The sequence below is a fragment of the Talpa occidentalis genome, unplaced genomic scaffold (genome assembly GCF_014898055.3).
Source record: "Talpa occidentalis isolate TD23 unplaced genomic scaffold, MPIMG_talOcc4v2.1 talOcc4.10, whole genome shotgun sequence".
NCBI classification, from domain to species: domain Eukaryota; kingdom Metazoa; phylum Chordata; class Mammalia; order Eulipotyphla; family Talpidae; genus Talpa; species Talpa occidentalis.
Genome location: NW_023600993.1, coordinates 61,424,827 through 61,447,345, shown reverse-complemented (window position 1 = coordinate 61,447,345; position 22,519 = coordinate 61,424,827). Strand labels below are relative to the sequence as shown.

Genomic DNA, 22,519 nt, shown 5'->3' with positions numbered 1-22,519 from the left:
AATGTGAGTTACTAGAGAAGATGAAAAGGATCAAGACAGATTGTTTTGTTGTGGTTCTTCCCCCTGCAGGGGGCCATTACAAATGTCACTAGAGGTTGGGGGCAGCCCAAGTTTGGGTGACTCTTCTGTCTCTCAGCAGTTATTTGAATGTATCTATCTTATATAATAGTGATGGCAGTGATAACTTGAAGCCCTGTTCTGAGACCTGCATGTATCATATTTGCTTATTTAGTCATCAGAGTTACGGATAGGGAAACTGAACCACAGAGGTTTGGTAACTTGCCCAGAAGTCATAGAAAGATCACACAGCAGTGAGACTGGAATCAAAGCCAAGTCTGTCCAGCCTCACAATTTGGGATAATTTAGGGGAAACAGTTAACACATGGCTATACATATAAGCCCCCCTTCTGTACTGTATTCCTGCCACCCCATCTTCCTGAGATAATTTTTCTTGAGGGTGGGAAGTATATCTTGAAGGTTCTGCCATGGTACCTTGTCCATAGTTGTATTCAATAGATAATTGTTTAACAAATTCCTAAAGTCAGGTGCTATAACTTTTTGTGGTTCCAAAAAGGTTCGGAGTTCCTGCTTATCCCCTCCATTTGGGAGGTTATGATGATTCCAGTTGAGCAGAGATGAAAGTCAGCTAACGATGCCTTCCCTTCCTGTGGTGCCATTTACTAGGTGATACACACTTTTGGGTAGAGGATGATAAACAGGAGGATAGTGTGGCTCCTACTGTTTGTTGGTTATGGACCAAGTTTGCATCATCTTTTACTATATTCTCCATGCAAATGTATTCAACATTTACCCATCACACACACACACTTTTCTATTAGTATCATTTTCTCATAGTGAAATTATTCCAAAAAAATATTCTTTTTCTAAAGTTCTCCACAACAGGGCCTCCCTGCTGGCACAGGGGTTAAAGACAGCTCTATCCAGCTGTCCCCAGCCACTCCCAGCCACTGCAGCTGGAGTTCAATCCCTGGCTGGCCGGAGAGCAGCCCTCATGGCCAGTAGGCCTCTCCTGTCTCACCCGCTGCTTCCCTCAGCAGTGTATTTCAGTAAATCTGCTTGTTCTGCTCCCCATTTTCTCTGGTGAATACTCTCACCCACTCCCCCCTGCACACACCTCTGGCTTTCACCCCAGTCCTTGTATGCATAAATAAATCTTTAAAAAAAATAAATAAAGCTTTCCACAACATTCTGAATAGTAAGGAATATAATAAGGAACCAACATTCTGGTTAGTTGTTGATCAAAGTTGCCTATAATATTGATTTGTTTTACCCTCCCTTCTATGCCTAAATACCTATTATTAGGGTTGAGATGCAGAAAACCTAGGAAAAAAATAATCTGTAATCCTTTTCCCACAAAATAATATCCACTTTTTTACTGCCTTATAAAGTATACTCTTGTCACACCTAAGAATGGCATTTGCCTGTGTCATTAGCCATCTTCTGCAGCCTCAGTTTACATGATAATATCATAGTTCCTTAAAAAACTATGTTATGATTTCTTTATCCTTTATTTCCTACATATTTAGGCGACTTCCCTCTTAGAAAAATAGGTTCTTAATGTATTAAATACTTGTGGTTCGTTTTTAACCTAAGGAATTCATCTAACTGTCCTTTGGGTGGCTGCGGTTATTATCCCATGATCATAAGAAGAAAATGAGGTGCAGAGTTATCTAGGTCGCCCAAATCACAGCCCAGATGAGTAGCAGTGCTGGCATTGAGCTTAATTGGTGAGATCTAGGGCTGTGCTTTCATCATGTGCTGCTGTGCCTCTGGATTGGTTTTCATCTTTGTAGGAGTTCACTCAGATTTTCCCTTTTTGTGACACCTCAAAATGTCAGTGGCCTCAGACGGATTTTGGCCATGGGGACCGAAGTTTTCTTGTCTTGAAAGCAACCAAGTAGGTGGGCGCCTGCATTCGCCTTGCCTGTGTGGGCATGGTTTCTTTCCATGATGCTTGTTCATTCTTTCCACTTGGAATTCATTTGTGTTCATGAAAATGGAAACAAAATAGGATTTACACTGCCCACTTTCTCTTTGTCTCCCCCATGTTAGGTGAGCTCAGATCTTGCTTTACTGTGTCTTGTTTGAGACAGGGCTGAAACACCCTTGTTCTTCTTTGTAATGTTTCAAGTTGCAGCCTTTCTGGCCCTTCACTTTCCTGGCCTGTGACAGCCCTCATGTCATTCTTGCCTGATTCTTTTCAGTGACTAATTGGACTCCAATTATGTCTCACATTTTCTGGGAATGCCAGAATGCTCACTGTTCAGTAGAGGGCTTTTCCCTATAGTCCTCTTTTGGTGTTTGCTTTTCATCATCTCTGTGCTCTATAGTTTTCCCGCTTCTTTCATTCATACTCTCATTTGTTCATTCATTCATTCAACAAATCTCTATTGCTTGTCTCACCCACACTAGGCATGGGACTCAGGCACAGGGAACACTGCAGTGTACAGTGAGTTTTGTCTAATTTATTGGTCATATGACCCATGAATCTTTCTGTTCAAGGAAGTACAAGTAAATCACTTTTAGGAGTTACAGGGTACAACTGAGGTGTAATTTTTTCATTATTAAGATCAGTGAAGAGAGAATATTTTTTAGATTTCCTTTAGGTTGAAAATAAGAATATCCTGTCACCTAAAATCTATTATTTTTACCTAAATTAAATTTATTTAACCTTTTAAGTCACACTTAACCTAACCTTCCAGGGGTGAGTATTGTTTGGAATAAGTTTTTTCTTATGTATTATATATGAAATATATAATACGTAAGAATTATATAGTATATAATATATATAGTATAGTATATATATTATATATAGTGTAGTGTGTGTGTATATATGTACACACTTTAATATTTATATAATTTAAAAATTCTGTGCCCAAAGGACGATCTCAAGTTAGAAATTTTCAGTAAAGAAAATCTTAAGGACAGCACATACTGCTGCTTCAGAAATAATTTACCTAGGCAAGGATACAAGTATCAACCTTGCTAACATGGCTGATATTATAGACCCCACTGAGAATTAATTCTGACTCCAAGTAGCTTCTCAGAAATCTTAGTTCTTTACCTGTAGGTGGATCCTAGGCAAGTTTCTAGTCAGTCCTCTCCACTGCTCTCAGAGGGGCAGGCATCTCCATGCAGCTAAGCAATTGGAACATCAGCCCTAGAGTGGTTCCTGCTGTCCTCTGGGACATGCCAGAGACCAAAACTGCTGTACTCTGAGTCTGGTTCTGTCCACAAAAGACTTTGGCCCTAGTCCTGTCCCTTTCAAATGCAGGGTTCAGGGACAGAGATGGGGCGTAGACTGATGGCTATCCCTTCTGTGGGTGTACTTCAAATGTACTGCAGAAGGATCTCAGTGGGCTTGTGACTCACTTGTTGCCCAATGGCATTTTAGCAGAGGGAATGTCTCCTGTTAAAGCACTGGGCCTGATGAATCCCAGTACTGTGTAAAGCAAGTAGGGTTTCTGCCTCATGGCAAAATCATTTTGGTTTGTTTTCAATTTGCATTTTTTTTTATTGAGGTAACATTGGTTTATGACAGTGTGTATAATTTAGAGATAGAGGCTCACACCTCTTCAGATATATGTTACCACACCACACACACCACCAAAGGACTCTACCATAGTACTTTAGAACTCCTTACCCTTTTATTCTACACCCCCCAAACTCCCACTCTGGTAGTCTCAGTTCTAAAGTCAGATTTATAGGGTTGGTTTGGTTTAGTTTTGACTATTCCTGTTTTGCTTCTTTATGTTCCCTCTAAAAGTGAAATCATCAGGTATTTGTCTTTCACCTTCTGACTTATTTAACTTACTATTCCATTTCCATCCATGTTGTAAAAATATTTCACTTTTCTCATAGCTGAGAAGTATTCTATTGTGTATACATACCACATCTTAATCTACTCATCTGTCTTTGGACACTTAGGTTTTTCCATACCTTGGCTATTTTAAATAATGCTGCAGTAAACAGGAGTGCATATACCCCTTCAAATTAGTGTTTTTGCATTTTCCAGATAGTTACCAAGGAGTGGAATTTCTAAATAATATGATAGGTCTGTTTTTAATATTTTGCTTGGCTAATATCCAAGATCTATAAAGAATTCACACAACTTGACAGTAGGAAAATAACCTAATCAAAACATAGGCAGAAGATCTAAAAAGATACTTCCCCAAAGAAGACATACTAGCACATGAAAAAATGTGCATCATCACTTATCATCAGTTAAATACAAATCAAAACCATAATGAGGTATAACCTCATACCCATGAGAGTGGCCCATATCAAAAATACCAGAGATAACCAGTGCTGGTGAGGATGTGGAGGAAGCGGAACCCATGTATTCTTTGGGTAGGAATGGCAAAGTAGTTTCACCTATCTTGGAGAATATGGTATGAGTCTAAATAACACTGGCTTTGTGTGATGACTGATTTACTCCTCACTGTGTATCCAGATCAGGCAGTGGGTTCTGATCTCAAGGTAGGTCTCTGTTTTGACACGTCCAGGCATGGGACTTGCTCCCTCCTGGAACCTGGTTCCATTCCTGGCTGACTTTCCTTGGCTGAGAGCACTTAGTGTAATAGATCCCTCTTGGTGTCCTCAGTACATTCACTGCTGCTTGTGGTCCACACTGGAACAATGTCCAGTCTCTGTGTTCAGCTTGTTCATGGCTCACAGGTCTCTCAGGCTGGCCAACTGAGTCCCCCAAGATCCCTTCTATTGTTCCACCTGTTGCACTTTCTGGCTATTCTCACTGTGGTGAGAATCAAATGTGTTCTCTTAAAATAGTCTGGAAAAAACACTCTATTCCTCATATATTTTTGGGTTCTTCTATTGCTACAGGATGATGTTCCAACTGCTGCTAGTGGGCTCTGGGTCCCCTGTGCAAGGCCTCTACGTTTAATTTCTTCTACATGCTACATGCACATATCACTTGAGCTCTAGCTGCAGACTGTTTGCTTTTTTGGAATGTGCTAGTTAATTATGTCCTCATCCTCCTCCCCAGTGTTGCCCTCTAACCTGTCTGTTAAATAAATTATTTCTCTTGGATCTTCTGCAGCTTTTCATTCTGAATATTCACCATACTTCACTTTGTTTCACAGTATGTGACATAACTGCTCGTCTTCCTATTTTTTTTTTCTAGTTTCCTTGAGACTAGAGATTATGTTTTCTCTTTTTAGACTCCTGGAAAAATGAATATTGGATTAAGAGACCAAGCTGGGAAGTCAAGCCTTCTCTGTTAGCTGTGTGATGTTGGGCTGTATTTTTACCTCTCTCTTTCTAATCTGTGACCCGTGCATGACAGCATTGAGCTTGTTAATGGGTGTGGTGTAAGGATTGCGTGAGGTAACCCTTCATGAATGTTTGTGGTCATGAGCTGTGCTGGTATGACTCCCCTTGCCGCCATGCTTTTCTCTTTCCAAATTTCTCTCTCTGAGCAATACACGGGGTACTGGACATAGCACAAGGGAAATTTGTTAAATGAAATCCTGAAGCTGAACGAGGCTTTATTGAGCACTCAGTCTCATTTCTCCTTGGAGACGTGAACAGTGAGTGTATGGCTTATAAAACATGCCCTTTCTTTCACCTTTTCAGGGTAGTGCCAGGCACCCAACAAACTAGTGTTTTCTGTTCAAATGGGGACTCTGTGGCCAGGTTGGTGTTAAAAGGAGGATTATTTTACATCAGCTGTGAAGCTGTTCTTACCTAGAAGGACAGATTTTTTTTTTTTTTTCATAGAAGCCAGGATGGAGTGAAAGAATAAGTATGAAGAAGAAGTGTCTTCATGGAGCATGTGAATGGCACTGCCTGTCTGTGGCTGAGTGGAGAAGTAAATGGTTGGGCTTTATGGGAGAGAGTGGCCATTGGGGGTGGATTTCTGATAGTGGAGATGCTCCATGGGGAGAGCATGGTGGTATCTGTACATTTTGGATATAGACAGATATGGATCATTCTGTTCTGTAGCTTCAGGTAGGCCTGATGTGCTCTCTCATGCTTACAGGTCTAGCCTGCTAGGTAATGCTTCCTGCAGAGAGGTGCAGATGCTTAGGCAGTCCTTTCCGACACTCACCATCCATTTGTGGACTAGACAGTCTGGCATTTAATTCACCTGATAGCCATGTTTAACCTGCCTAGTGCACCTTTTTCTAAGGTAAGAAAGGATTGGGGATCCAACAAACTCCAGAGAATTTGGAAATTCTGCCTGGCTGTCTGATTTTCAGGAATCTTCTACATCTTATTTATGGAAGCTGGTGTCTCCCTTTCCAAAGTTTATTCAACTAAAATTTACTGAGCATCTACTGCGTGTCGGGTGTGAGACTAGGTGATGAGATTGTAAAAGAATTTGAAGATTATTTAGTGACAAAGAATTATATTAAAATTAAAATGAAGAAGGAAGTAGCATTGTCCAACTTAGGAGATGGCTATACTTGAATTTGACTTTCTATTTTATATCTTGGTGACTGAGTATGCCTCACTTTCTTTATCTGAAATCTATAGGAATGCCTACTTGACTGGTTGTACAAGAGTGGAAACATCTTGAGCTATGAGATATGCCTGGCAGGGGATCTGATACTTCGTAGTGCCCAGGAAAGGGCCACTGTTGGTAATAAATGCAATGTTAAAGAGAGAGAGAAAGCATCAAAACTGCATCCTCCCCACTCTCTTGCATATGCTTGTGTGCTTTTCCACTGTGCTTTCTTTGCCAGAACATGTATACATCAAAATCCAGTTATAAAGAAGTATGTTGTGGTGCCTCTTTTCCAGGGCATTATTCAGAAGGCACTATTTACACATATGCTGTTATTTCTCTTAATTGAAAAATAAGTACAAGAGTCATACACACTTAATTAGAAACTCCATTCATTCCCTGACCCAACTCCAGAGATTTTGATTCAGGATGAATTCAGGTGAGTACCTTGAGCCTGTCTCACAAACAAAAGACTCCAAGGTTACCTGTTATTCAGACAGATTGAGAGATAGACCCAGCATACCCTGGCCTCTCATGCACTGTCCCTAACTTTTTCCTGTCAAACCTCATTTCCCTTCACATCCTGGAAAGCCAACTCCTCTCACCTGGGCATCTCAGTTCTGGGAGATGTGCCATTTCTTGGAATAGCCTGGTACTTTCTCCTGGAGTAACTTTTCATATCCTGATGTGTTAGAAATCTGGGCTCTTCTTAGAGTTGAGTGTCCACTACTTGACTGTGTTGCCTGTAAATAGAGATCTTATTTTAAATTTCTGTTTTTCCAGCAAGTAGTGAGCGTAACCCTTCTAGGAGAGTTTCTGGCCTCTGGAATACTCTGCCAGGATTCTTTTAGTCTGAGGACACAGATAGTGCCCTACATTGTCTTTCACTCCCATGACTCTACATGTTGGGAGCCCCCTTTGACTTGAGGTGCTGCCTCCCAGTGAGGAGCCCACACACTTTTTATTTTAAAGATTCATTTGTTTATGCATACAAACTGGGGTACAGGCCAGAGATGTGGGGGGTGAGAGATTCACCAGAAGAGACAGAGTGGGGAGCAGAACAGGTGCATTGACTGAAATACACTGAGGGGAGCAGTGGGCGAGACAGGAGAGATCTGCTGTGCCATGTGGGTCACCTCCCTGGCCAGGGATTGAACTTGTGCTGCAGCGGCCACGGATAGCTTCTTAATGCTGTCTCTTAACCCCTTGCGCCACCAGGGAGGCTGGCCCCACACACATTCTTCCTTAAGGGATGTCTGTACCCTAATCCTCCCCAGGAATTGCCGCTAAGCTGGAGCAGGTTCTGGTTTTTTTGTAGAGGGAATTCTTTTTCCAGAGGCAGTAAAGGAAGTTTCATGTCCTTCCCTGATACTTTATATTTAGCCCAAAACTTGTTGCCTAAGACTTCTTATGTTTAGGTGGCAGGGAATCTTCCTGTTTTGTTAACAACTGTATTTCCAGTACCTGTCACGTCAGATGTGCAGTTGGACTTAGTAAATATTTGTTGAATGAAGAAAACATTGTCTACATGATTGGATTTTAAATATATGGCATTAAATTCACAGATACATGAAGTGTTAATGTTGAATGGTATCATAAAGACACCAGTAGATAATTTATCTTTAAAAAATTGCCTATTTGAGAGCACAGTGCTTGTGAGTGACAGATTTTGGACTGTAATCTGGATTTTTCCTTCTTCCAATTTCAGTTTTCTTGAACTCCTATCTTTAGTGTCGATGGAAAATAAGAAGGTTCCAAAATGACAGGTTATTTACATAGTTTCTGGCACACAGACCTCTGCCTGATTTATGATGTAATAGAAGAATTAGGATTGAGGGCCTCCCTGGTGGCGCAGGTGGTTGATGTAGCGCTGTGAGGCATCCATGGCTTTTGCGGCATGAGTTCCAGCCCCCACTGGCTTGGGAGCAACCCACATGGCCCAGCATATCTTTCCTGTGTCGCCCGCTGCTCCCCTCAGCAGGGTGTTTTGGTACATCTGCCTGTTCTGCTTCCCACTCTCTCTGGTGAATCTTCACACAACCCGTGACTCTGGCCTGTACTCTACTTAAAACACACACACACACACACACACACACACACACACAATTAGGAATTGAAATGTGAAAGTTGATAGGAAACAAATTATACAGATCAGAAGATTTGAGGGCCTCCCTGGTGGCGCAGTGGGTTGAGCGCAGCGCTGTGAAGCTGTCTGCAGCCTCTGAAGCACGGGTTCAATTCCTGGCCGGCCAGGGAGAAATCCACACGGCGCAGCAGACCTCTCCTGTCTCTCCCACTGCTTCCTTCAGTAGGCCTGTTCTGCTCCCTGCTCTGTCTCTGGTGAATGTTTTTAGCCTCCCATGCTTCTGGTCTGTACCCCAGTTCTTGTATAAAAATAAATAAATCTTAAAAAAAAAATTTGAGAAAGACACAATTTAACTTTTTGTCCTTATTGAGAGTTAATTTGTTGGTATGTATCTCTCCTTTCCATCTGGTTGACTTCATGTAATGTGTAGCTTATTAAGTTCTTGGTCTTACCTAGCAGACTGTAATTTTGGTAGTGGGAAATCCCTTTCCTGAGCCTTTATGGCTTACAGTGCAGAATAGAAATGGTCTTGAAGGAACAGAAAGAAAGTTAAGTGATATCCAGGTGCTTCTTTGCAACAGTATAGCAGATAAAATCCAGAAATATGGAAAACACACACCTCTATTTTAGATGATGTTCACTGATACCAGGTTTGAATTTCAGTGAGTGGAATCACTGAATAAAATGAGTATCTTTCCTTATTTTACCCGTTTTTGATAGAATTACTCTGCAGTTCTGAAGTACAGAACAAATAAATTAGTCTTACTGAAATCAAAGTCCAGCATGATTAACCATTTTCTCACTTTGTTTTGTTCACTTTGTTTTTGTGTCTGTGTGGTAGAGGTAGCACTGGCTGCTGCCACGATTTCTGCCCTTAATTCTGAGCTCTGCCCTGCACTTTGTGACATGCCTTCCCTCTGAGGGCCACAGACTTCCTGCTTGTCACACACCCTGGTACTAAGAATGAGAAATTTGTTAGCACAGGGACACAGCCCAGCCGCCCTCTCTAAGAGGAGGCCTGAGAGTGATTATAGTTAGCATCTGGGCTACCTCTAGCCATGGCCAGTCTGCAGTGGAAAATGGGGGGCATGCCAGAGGCAGTGACTATCTCCATAGGTTTTGTTCACTGAACCTCTGTTGACTTGGTGGTTGTATTTTGCTTACTTATATCCAAACAACTCTACATACTAAAAATTAGATATGTGTGATTGGAATACATGAAAATAAAAGCTTATTGGCATGCACAGTGGATGTTGAGTTATATTTGCACAATGTTTGAACTTCTTAGAGATAAAAAATAGCTTGTCAAATGAACACAATCTAGGGTTAAAACCATTGCAGGTTGGTCCTTTAATTCTTGTCACAAATGTGCAAGAATGTTGGCAAGGCCAAAGTTACTGTAAAGAAAACTCTTTCTATTCTCATTGAATACTTCTGTATTCCAGATGGGGGTGTGGGGGGGGGGCAGGTAGGGGATGGGGGATGGAGACTTCTTCCCATTCCAAGAAGTTTTGTAACACTAGTTGGGTGCTCTACAATTCAGTCAATTCTGACCTGACTGATTTGATCATCTGCATGGCAGTCCACAAAACTCAGGAACTGCTTTAACTCAGATATAACCAAATGGAAGGATATACATAGGACAAAGTATGGATGCTTCTTGCCCTTTCCAAATGTGCCTTTCACTAAGCACCTATAGGTGTTTACCATCCCTGAAGCTCTTCAAACCTGAACTTTAGGGTTTTTTGTATAAGAATTTCATTACATTAGCATGATTGATTAAATGACCTTCTGTCCTTCTCCCCTCCCAGGAGATTGGGAGGCTAATTAGAGGGTAGGACTGATTGTTACAGCTCTCTAATCACCTGTTGTTGCCTTGGTAACCATAACCAGCCCTCCCCCCTCTGATTTTCTGGGGTCTTTCCAAAAGTCATTTCATTCACATAAACTGTTTGATTGAAAGGGGCTCTCATGAATAACCAAAAAAAAAAAAAAACAAACTTTTTCACTGTTGTATTAGCTCTGGAGCTATTTCAGAAACAACAACCAAAAAAACACCAAATGTTAGACCCCCTTACTTGTACTGTATAGGAAATTACAAGAATTTTTAGAGCTCTATGCCAGGAACTGTAGAGGAAAACCAAAATCTATTTCTTACTCTGTCACAAATACCATCAATTTTTTTTCTCTGAGGCACTGAATCTGTTATTATTTAATAATTTATCACCCTCTGGAGTTACAGCATTGGAAAGAAGTCTGTTCTACTCTGCCTTATAGCCATTGTGCTTAAGAGTGTGCCTTATCAACATAGGAGGGTAAACATTGTGGTTACAGATGCTTATTCTGTTTGTGAACAAAGGACGGTAATGATTTATTTTGAATACCCAGTACAAATAACATTTAACATGTCAAAGTATTGAGTTATTTAGTAAAGCAAATTCAGTAACATTTAATATCCAATTAAAGAAGACGCTAGGTGGTGCTATAGACTAAGCAGGCTGTAGTTAGGAAGTAAGGTGGGTCTGGAGGTTTAATCTACCCAGTTAATTTTCCCTTTCCTCTTTGCCTCCAGTAGTGTGGGTACTGTTCTTGGCTCAGTTTATAGAAGACAGAAATTCACCCAGAATGATTTATGACCTAAGCAAGAATTTGTTTGATTGAGTTTATATATATTTTAGAAATAAAGTAGCCTCAGTTTGTTCATGGCACTGAGACGAGATGCACATGTGAGTTTGAGATCAGATTACTCAAATATTTGGGATAGATGCCCACGTTTGGGCTGGGTTATTTAAGGAAGGAAATTAACTATTAATAGCTTGATATACAACCATGTTGTTTGACCTATATTTGTGAGATAAATATATCTTTATAAATCTGTGTGAAATGAAATTTTATGTATAAAATAATTTCCCCTTCCTCTGCCAGAAGTGCAGTCTCATGGGAAATATTTTAGCATGAAGTTAGCATTGACTAAATACTTAATCTTAGCGTGAACTTCCAGAAACATCTGTTTTGTTAATGCATTGTTTATTTGATTCTCCCACTGGAGACCCAGCAGAAAGGCTTTCCCAAGTGCGTAGTTACTATCACCGTGAATTCATGCAGTCATCTCAAGCATAAAGAAGGCACCAAATCCTCTGCGGGGACTAATTCACAAAATGTGTTTGTAAGAACTGAATGACAGCTTAAGTTATATTTTAGCTTAGTGATATTTTTAAAAACCTGAGTATAGAATATGGAGAAGTGGTTTTTTGTTTTTTTGTTTTTTTTTTTTTTTTTTTTTTTTTTAGAATCAACCTCAAAATAGTTATTTGGAGTACAGTAATAAGCCATTACTGTCCTTTGTTCACAAACAAAATAGTTAATAAGATACAATTATTAGTCCTCATTAGAATTTGACAAAGTTTAAAAGCAGATAACCCAAAGCGATTTTACTACCTAAATAGATAACTACTAATTGACCCTATAGGAAATTTTGAAGTTTATTCTAGACTAGGATATTTAGATTCTTTGAACGGTTTTGATTTTGCTCTAAGGACTAGGGAAAATGAACAGGTTTGAAATATGCTGATTCAGTGGTTGGACTAAATTCATGAACATTAAAACCTGCTAAGTGAATATATGACCTGGCTTTGTTTAACAAATTCACTATTAAGTGCATTAAGGGGAAAATAGTTTTATAACTAACCCACCACAGAGGAGAGTTGAAGCATTTTGAAGATAGGCCCTGAATTTATGTTTTGGCATTCACTTTATTTTGTATTTACTTTGAATAATATGAGAATCCATTTGTGTTTCCAAAAGCACAGCAGCCTGAATATCCAGGGGTGACCTAGGAATGGACTGGTTGGCAGGACAAAAAGAGTAAAAGGATTGGAGACCCATGACTACCCTCTGTAGGTGGACACAACCAGGGATAGTGGAAATGAAAATCCACTCAAGGGACTCAAGACATTGTTTTTGGTTGGAAAATATCTGAATATTTGATCTCTAAGGCAGGAGAAAAGTCATAACAGCGGTGACATTTGGAATAGTTCTGCTAGGTTTTCTCCTGTTTTTATTTATCTTTATTAATTTATTTTTTAATTGAGGTAACATTAGGATCCTGTCCATCAGATATTGCCACGTAGAGTACCCACAACCAGATCACCCATAGTCCACTTCCACAGTCCTCTGTGCTTCCTTTCCTCTTTGTTCTTACCCTCCCCTACTTATTAGCCCTTTTGAATACCTCAGTTTTGTAATTAGCTTTCAATGGTTACTTTTTAAGTTTCTTTCTCTGATTCTTAGTTTGGTTTCTCTCTGTTCTACATATTGACACCACATGGTAAATATCTTTCTCCTGACTTATTTCACTTAGCATAATCCCTTCCAACTCCATTCATGTTGCTGCAAATGGCATGAGTTTATCTTATTTGATTGCTGACTAATATTCCATTGTGTGTATATACCACATCTTCTTAATGCCCTCATTTATTTTTTGAGAATTCCATTGTTTTCCATATATTTTCTAACTGTGAATAATGCTACTGTGAATATAGGGATACAGTTTTCCTTTTAAATTAGTGTTTTTGTATTTGGGGGGGGGTAGATACCTAGGAGTGGAGCTGCTGGGTTGTATGGCAGATACATTCTTAGTCTTCTGAGCAATTTCCACATTGCTTCCTGTGGAGGTTGAACCAATCTACATTCCCACCAACTGTGGAAGAGAGTTCCTTTTTCTCCACACACTCACAGCACTTGGTTCTAGTCTGTTGTGGGCCATTCTCACAGGTGTGAGGTGGTCTCTCATCATGGTTTTGATTTGCATTTCTCCGATAAGTGATGATAAACATTTTTTTCATGTGCTTATATAACAACTTTATGTCTTCTTTGAAGAAGTAATTGTTTACTTCCTCTGCCCATTTTTTGACTGGGTTATTTGTTTTCTTTTTGTTAAGTTGTATGAGCTCTTGTAAATCTTGTATATCATTCCCTTGTCAGATATATAGTATGTAAATATTTTCTCCCATTCCATAGGGTGTCTCTTTGTTTGAGTTATGTTCTTTTTCATTGTGCAGAGCTTTTTAGTTTGATGTAGTCCCAGTTGTTAATATTCACTTTTGTTTTCCTTGCTGCTGGGAAAGTGTTTCTGAAGTTTATGCCATGGAGTGTTGCCTGTGTTCTATGTATTTTACGATTTCAGGCTTTACATCCATGTCTTTTATCTATTTTGAGTTGATTTTCATGTATGGCATGAAATAGTGGTCTAGTTTCATTCTTTTGCATGTGACAGCTCAATTTTCCCAGCACAATTTATTGAGGAGCCTCTCCTTGTTTCAGTGTACATTCTTCATTCATTTGTAGTTGATTAGTTGTCCATAAATGTGTGGGATTTTTTTCTGGGTTTTCAATTCTGTTTCATTGGTCTGTGTGTCCATTTTGGTTCCAGTGCCATACTGTTTTAATTATCATGGCTTTATAGTATAGTTTGAAGTCTGGAAATGTAATGCCATTTCTCCCCTCTTTTTGTTTAGTATTTCTTTGACTGTTTGGGCACCAAACAGTGCCCCTTTGACTGTCATGGTTCCATATGATCTTCAGTAAGACTTGACACATTTCTTTGAAGAATGCCATTGAAAAATTTATTGGGATTATACTGGGAAGGATGGCCATATTGACAATGTTGACTCTTCCAATCCATGAGCAGGGAATATTTATCTATTTCATTGTGTCTTCTATCTACTATTTCCTTTAATAATGTCTTATAGTTTTTCTTGTATAGGTCTTTCACCTCCTTTGTTAGGGTTACTCCTATGTATTTAATTTTTTTTTTTGATGTGATTGTAAATGGAGCGATTTTCTTACTTTCTCCATCTTCTAGTTCATTGTTTGCATATAGAAAGACAACTGATAATTTTGTGTTGATTTTATAACTTGCCACTTTGGTGAACAGGTTTATTGTTTTAATTAGGTTTTTTCATGGCGTTTTTAGGGTTCTTTCTTTATATACAATCATATCATCTGCAAACAATGATAGCCTTACTTCTTTCTCAATTTTGTTCATTTTATATCTTACCTGATTTCCCCAACTAAGAGTTCCAGTATTATGTTGAATAGTAGTAGTGAGAGTGGACATCTTTGTCTTGTGCCAGATCTTAGTAGAAAGACTTTCAGATTTTCACCATTGAAAATGAAACTAGTAGTGCATTTGTTATATATGGCTTTTATTTATTTTGAGGTATGTTACAATTATTCCCATTTTTTCAAATATTTTCATCATAAATGGATTTGGATCTTATCAAATGCTTTCTCCGCATTTGACAATGTGATCATGTGGTTTTTCTCTTTCTTTTTGTTGATGTAGTGAATTAAGTTGATTGTTTTTTTGGCTGTTTAACAATCCTTGTGTCCCTGGTATAAATCCCACTTGGTTACAGTACGTGATCCTTTTAATGCATTGTTGGATTTGTTTGCTAAGATTTACTGAGGCTTTTTTCATCTATGTTCATTAGGGAAGTTGATCTATAGTTTTCTTTTTATATTGTATTTGTTTGGTTGGAATTAGAGTAATGTTGGCTCCATAAAATGAGTTTGGATTCTCCTGTTTTAAAACAGTTAAGAATCATCACTGCTCTGTGAAATGCCATTGAAATGTCGAGTATCCCTCATCCATTTGCCCAGGGCATCCAGGCATGACTTCAGTGCATGACTGAAGGCCAAGTCAGTAAGGTAACTATAATGAACTTGCTGTTTTAGACTTTAATGATTCTGAAATGGCCAATTAAGATATAAATATTGAATCTTTAATAGGTTGAGTTAAGGTGGATATGTACTAATTACTATTTTTTGACTTGTTTATTTTACAGAGTTTAAATTAAACATCTATTATAGATCAGTTAAATGAGTATATATGAGTGATATTTATGATAGATACATTCTGGAGCTCTTATGAAACCCCAGATTTGTCAACACCAGTATAATTTATGCCTTTTCTATATGACAAACCCACAGTGAGCATCATTCTCAATAGTGAAAAACTGAAAGACTTTCCACTAATATCTGGTGCAAGAAAGGGATGTCTACTCTCACCACTACGATTCAACATAATACTGAAAGTTCTAGCTATGACATTGGGGCAAGAGAAGGACATAATGATGAATATCATGTGGTATTAAATATACAGCTGAAGTCTCTTCTTTAGCAGTTTGCTCTTTTGGGTCAGTTTTTAATCCTAGCTAAGTTTTGTGTCCTTAGTGTACAGATGAGGGCTTCCGTTAGACCACCCAGCCATACATAGCTGTCCAGGGACAAGGGAACAACAGGCATGCATGTACCTACTCCTCTGAGAAGTGTTGGTTTTCTGTCAAGGCTCTTTTCCCCACTTCCCCACTCAGCCCCTTGACCCCAAAACCCTGAGCAAGATTTCTGCATGCTGACTTTGGTATTCTCCCTTGTGATGTATTAATTATTCACTACATGGTAATTATTCATCATTGATTCAGCACTTTTACCCTTTTATATGTGGCCTCGGGGTTACTATTTGACTACTGATAACCTGAGCTATAGCAATATATTTTTTCCCTTCTTTCTCACAAGCCCTAGAAACACGGGACTTTCTTGTTAATTTCCCCAAGTCAGGGTTCTGGGCCTTTCTCCACTTGACTCTCATCTAACCCAGCTCTTTCACAGCCTGTCACTCCTCAGTTGGCTTTAGCTTAAGGTCTCTCTTCTCGGTTCCAGTAGTGACTGTGCATGGCCAGGGAGGCCATGGTGTTTCCTCCCTGTATCTCAGCAGTTCCTGTCTGTTTCCCCTCTTTTCCCTCTGTCTGTCAGTCTGTCATCAGGACCTGGGTTTGATCTCTCTGAAGACTGCTGCATGCATTCTCACTTACTAGGACTTGCTCTTGCCCCTTCTTCCAGCACTCTTTCAGAGGGTAAAAGAGCCAGAGACCTGAGGCCTTTCTGCTTCTGATTAAATCTCCCCAGAACTTTACCCAACCCTACCCACTAGACAACTTCCCCTGTACTAATCCTTTCTGCCCCACACCTCTGCCCCTTTCTCAGCAGTTTTATTTGTCTAATCTTCCTATGCTTTCACCTTATGAGGAGAAAGAAGCTGAAACAAAGGGAGAGAGAAGAGACAAGGAAGGCAAGGTTTATGGAAAGACCTGTGTGCCTGGTGAAGTCAAATCAGTAGCTATAAACTTGTTTTCAAATTTAAGGTTTGCAACTTAGTACTAATGTGATACTGGGCAAGTTTCTTAATTCCTCTAGGTCTAGTTGCTCAGCTATCAAACCCGGTTAATAGGCACTATTTATATTGTTCTATAAGAAAGGGATAAAATATAGGTAATAAGTAGCACTTTCCTGAGTGTTTACTATGTACCAGATACTGTTAGAGAGCAGCCGATAACTTATTCCTCATATCACCCTCGCTCTGGTACCCTTGCTGTTAATAACCACATGTTAGCGGTAGAAACCAGGAAACAAATTCCAAGCCCTTTGTCTCAGACCCAATAGGTGTGGGGGGCATGAGGGGACATCAACAAGTTCTCCAGTGTCTTCTCTGTCTTCCCTTCCTCCTGGCTGGGAATCCAAGAGCTTATAGCCTTGGGAAGGTGAGGGGAGTGCTGTCTAGGGCCCTCAGCCCTAGGTGTCAGTTGGGATGTTATGGAAACAAATGAGACTATGAATTATGTTGTGAGCCTTAGCTATTTGTGCCAGGTTTTTCAAAAGTCTTAAAACACAGAAAGGACTGTATTATGTGCACATACTGGGCTACATATACAAGGTACTGACTCTAACTTAAGCACAATTATTATAGGGCTGTAGGAATGCTTTACAGAACTCCCTAACAGGAGGGAAGCCAGAACCGAGCCATGCATCAGTACCTAGAGGCTGGGCCACAGCCCGTGTTTCAACTCTGCCTCCTTCCTAGCGCCACTCCCACATCTCTGAGTGTACTGGATTACATCCGTTCTCATGCATCAGTCAGGTTTTTCCAGAGAAACAGAACCTGTGTGTGTGTGTGTGTGTGTGTGTGTGATTTATTACAAGGAATTGGCTCACATAATCATGGACACCGGCAAGTCCAAAATCTGCAGGGTAGGCCAACAGGAAGAGCTGCAGTTCAAATCTGAAAACTTGAATTCCTTCTTCTTCATCAAGGAAGACCTACCAGTAATAGCTAAGGCCCACTCAGATTGTAGAAGGTAATCCACATTACTCCGTGTCCACTGATTTAAATGTTAGTCTCTTCTAAAAATGTGTTCACAGAACCATCTAGAACTGTGTTTCACCAAATATTTGGGTACTATATCCCAGCCAAGTTAACACGTAAAGTTGTTCTATATTCTCACGTGTAATATCTCTTTCTGGCATGCTCTGGCATTCTTTGGCACTCTGCCATTGTTACTGCTTTCTACAGCTGACTCAGGTCTTCTTCTGTGAAGAACCAAGAGGCTTCTTCCTCTGATTCTCAGGTTAGTCAAGAACAGGAGCATGGCACCTAGAGCCCCACAAGTATATGTCTGATCAGTATCTACATGAGTCTGTCTCCAAGGCTTCAGCCACTGTAGAACCTTCGTGGTGACCATTGTGGTGTAGACGGAGGCTGGTGTCAGTGTTGGGTTCTGTTTTGCTCCTGTCTCTTTCTTTCACTTCTGGAAGTTCTTAGAAGGAGGGAGTCCTCATTGAACATATTAGGGCTCTGTCTACCTGTGACTTGGCTGCTATGGCCAAGGCAGTGACCATATTTTTCCCCAGGTGCGACCCCATGGCCCACTGTGAAGTCATGTAAGCTGAGCATATGGCCCAGAAGGTATCTCCTGTAAGGACAGGGGAGTGCACTTGGACTGTAATTATTGAATTGTGCCTGCAATATCATACAGCACATATGGCTTCTTATAGAAATTTATACTCATCTCAGTTTTGCTCCTGAACTCTCATATGGGTCAAAATGTTGGGAGTTTGGGAAACTGATTACTAAGATACCCATGCCCATTGGCTGCAAACTCTTGCTGCTGCTAAAGTGTTGTTTTTTTTTTTTTTTCCATTTTTGCCTTTCAATGCCCAGAGGATGACGTGGACCTGGAGGCCCTGGTGAATGACATGAATGCGTCCTTGGAGAGTTTGTACTCTACCTGTGGCATGCAGTCGGAGACAGCACCGCGCCTTCAGAATGGCCCGCATACCCGCAGCCAGCCTCCCTCCGGAGACAGGCCCCTCCAACCGCAGGTGTCCCCTCGGCAGAAGGTGCAGCGTTCCCAGCCCATGCACATCCTCGCTGTCAGGTGCGACCTGGAGCCTCCAAGCACAGGAGGAGACTGTCGTAGGGATGGACTGGGTCAGCTAGGTCAGTGGTGGTGAGGTCTAGTGCTAGCCACTTGAGTGAAGAGGCAGACATGTTCCCTGTCTCTGGCCAGAGGCAGCACTGGGTTGAAATTGGTACCTGGTTTAGTTCAGATAGTGTTAATTATGCACTTGTTCCATGACAGGCTATGCCAGGTGGAAGGATATATGAGGAAACCATCAAAGGAGAATGTTTGGGAAAGAAAGAATGGTACGACAGTAAATTCAGGGCTCCAAGGTCTTGCTGCCCAGAGACTGAACTGTGGCCTTCTCTGGGGCTTAGCAGATATTTGGTCACCTTCCCAAGGAAACTAAGCAGAAGAGATCCGATCTCTTTGGACACGGAGGCTGGAGAGAAAGACTTGCTGTGAAGTAAAAGAGAGTTTCTTGTAGGTGCCACACTCTGAATTGGGTGGGAAAGGATATTTTTGGGGAAGAAGAGTTGATACCTGTTGTGATAGTGGCAGGATTGCCTTCCTTTTTATAAGTGAATGAAATTTCATTGTATATTAGAATATATACATTTTCTTTATCCATTCATCCATCAGTGGACAACACACCTAGACAGGGAAGACATTATGCTGAGTAATTAAGCCATACTTAGAAGGGCAAATACTATATGATTTCACTTAGACAAGGAATCTAAAACAGACAGATTCACAGAAGCCAAGAGTGGAATATGGTGGTTGCCAGGGGCTGGGGGAAGTGTTAGTCAGTGGTCCAAAGTTTCAGTTATGCAAAATGAAAGAGTCCTAGAGGTAACTGTACAGCATGGAGACTAGTTAACAATAATGTATTATATACTTAATAGCTGTAGGAGGCTAGATCTTATGATAAGTGTTCTTATCATAAAAAAAAAAAAAAGTAAGGCGGATAGGAAAAAATGATCGGAGGTGGTGAGATTTAAATAGGCAGGTAAGGAGTTAAGGAGTTTGGATTTAGATTTTGACAAATAATTCTGGCATCCTGGAGTCAGGACAATAGGATGGAGTCTGACAAGGCAGGCAGGCATGGCTGATTTGGAAGCTGTTTGAGGAACCAGCCTGGAGACCAGTGTCCTGGCCTGAGATAGGAGAGAGAGGGTGGGTTTGTTAGCACCTGAATTTAGGAGGGGAGAGGAGACAGTGTTGAGGTGCCTTCCTGACTCTGCCTTAAGAGCCTTGGAGGTATGTGAGGGGTGGGTGGTAAAGAGGTCAGGGAGGCAGGGGTTGTGAGTAAGAACTTTTTTTGTGAAATCAGGTTGAGGATGTGGCAGCTGCAGAGATCCTCCTCGGATCCAATACTGGGGTCCATATTGGCTCTGACAGGTTTTCAGGTGAGGGTGGAGGGGAAAGGACAGGTGGGGAAAAAGATGCCTCCCTGGTTTTCTGTTGCTAGTGTGTATTACCATGCTCTGTGTCTGGATCTTTGTAAGCTTAGGGTTGGAGCTGCTGCTTTCTTAGCAGTGCATCTTCTGGGAGTCTTGTTTTTTTTTTTTTTTTTTTTTTTTTTTTTTTGCGGGTGGGGAGTAGGCATCTACTCTGCTTCTGGAAATTTTTATGAGGCTTCTTCTATCCTGACATCCTAGTCTTCTGCAGCCCACCTTTCCCCCAAAGTATCCTGCTGTCTGCAGGTGGTGTGCAGCAGCCTGGGTGTCCATGGGCAGGTGCTTGTCAGCTTTCAGCCTCTTGTCACATCCATCATCCCCATGTCTGTTCCATTTTGTTCTCTGGAACATCTCTCCTATGTTCTTAACTCTTGACATGCTCAGTCTAGTGGGGTACACAATTTTCTCCTGTGAGCTTTTCTATGTCTATTGATTGCTTATCCTGGTGACTCCAGGGAGGCCTTGGGAAGACTGCCACTTGAGAGTGACCCAGGCTGGGCCAGGTCAAAGGATCACAGTGCTGGAAGACTGGCTCCTTGCCAGTTAGTGGATAAGGAACCTTTGGCCTAGAGTTTAGGTTGAAGTTGGCCTTATGTCAGGGGGCAGCCCCTACGAAATCCCACAGAATGGATGGGCAGGCCTGCTCCACAGGCAAGGAGACTGTGCAGGAGATCAGACCCTTGTTCCTCAGACCCAGCTCCCCTTACTGATGTCCTCTCGTAGAGACAGTAATGTTGTACCTTCAGGTACATCTAAAAAAGGTGGGGTGACCAATATAGGATAGCCAAAGAGCTATTCCGTGAGTCTATCTACTGGGCTTTTTCTGTGTATGCTGAGTACTTAAATGCTCTATGCACGTCCTGTGTGTAAGTTTGTCCAGTCAAATATTAGCTTGTATAATAGTCTCTGCAGCCCTCCAAGGTGGTGGGGTGTGGTGACCGTCAATTCCCAGGCTGAGGGCCTCTAGAGCTTAAATATAGCTAGAGCTATAAAATGCTAAGGACTACAATCACTATGGAAAGCTGTGCAGAGTTCCTCAAACTAAAATGGAGCTACCATATGACCCAGCAATTCCACTCCTAGGAATCTCCCCTAAGGAAGCAAAAACATTAATTCAGAAGGATCTCTGCACTCCTATGTTCAACACTATTTGCAATAGTTAAGATATGGAAACACCCCAAATGCTAAAAAATGGATGACTGAATCAAGAAGATGTGGTATATATACACAAAGGAATACTACTCAGCAATCAAAAAAGATAAACTAATGCCATTCACAGCAACTTGGATGGGGCTAGAAGGGATTATGCTCAGTGAAATAAGCCAGAAGGAAAAAGAAAAATATCATGTGGTTTCACTTATAGGAGGAATATAGGGGAACCAAATAAGGGATCAGAAAAAAAAAGCAATAAAAATAAAAATAGCAGGCAGTTATAAATCAGAGACATTCTGCAGGGGATGGGTGAGAGGGATCAAAACAGGGGTGAGAAGAGCACAAGGGACTATAGTCTTGGGTCATGGTTGAATTGGTGGGAATTTTATGGGGAATACACCTGAAAGGAGAAAATATATAAGCATACATTGTACAAAATGAACAGTGATGTACTGTATCTTTATCTATACCTACATACAGACAGATATATATAGATAAAAATAACAATAAAAAATAAAATGCTGAGCATTGGGGCCCACAGAGCAGGGTCTACACAGGGAGAACTCCCTGGAGAGTTCAGATGAAGGCAGGTAGGAGCTGAAGCTGGATTAGGGAGAGAAGACTTTTATAAGGCCACAGTTGAGCACTCAGATCTTGAAGGAGGAGGAGCATATTCTATTTTAATCTGCACAGATGCATGATGATAATTCAGATGATAATTCAATAAATCTTTTTAAAAGATTTATTTTATTTATGCATATAAGAACTGGGGTGTTAGCCAGAGGTGCAGCAGGTGAGAGGACTCACCAGAGACAGAGTGGAAAGCAGAACTGATAAATGTACTGAAATACACTGCTAAGGGGACCAGCAGGCGAGGCAGGAGAGGTCTGCTGTGCCATGTGGGCTGCTCCCTGGCTGGTGATCAAAGCAGTAGCTTTATAGCGCTTTCTTTAACCCCTGCACCACCAGAGAGGCCTCAGTGTTTAATACAGAACCAAGCTGTACTAATATTGCATATAAATTATACATCCATATCTAGCTTTATGTGTCTGACCAGAATTTTTGTAAGCAGTTCTAGGTTCATAGCAAAATT

General features: G+C 40.8%; 1 protein-coding gene and 1 long non-coding RNA gene across 8 annotated transcripts in view; one reads left to right on the top strand and one right to left on the bottom strand.

Moving 5' to 3' along the window:
- Positions 1–18,121, bottom strand: part of LOC129145901 (uncharacterized) — a 39,730-nt gene extending 21,609 nt beyond the window's left edge. Inside the window, exons 1-2 of the long non-coding RNA XR_008552067.1 lie at positions 17,918–18,121; positions 7,096–7,233 (exon numbers count right to left, since the gene is read on the bottom strand). This is a non-coding gene — a long non-coding RNA (uncharacterized LOC129145901). The remainder of the gene's footprint in view (positions 1–7,095; positions 7,234–17,917) is intronic.
- Positions 1–22,519, top strand: part of GRB10 (growth factor receptor bound protein 10) — a 196,909-nt gene that overhangs the window by 109,448 nt on the left and 64,942 nt on the right. For all 7 annotated transcript variants that reach the window (XM_054695876.1, XM_037493465.2, XM_054695874.1 and 4 more), the window contains one exon: positions 18,634–18,850. In XM_054695876.1, coding sequence (XP_054551851.1) covers positions 18,634–18,850 — 217 coding nt within the window. The remainder of the gene's footprint in view (positions 1–18,633; positions 18,851–22,519) is intronic.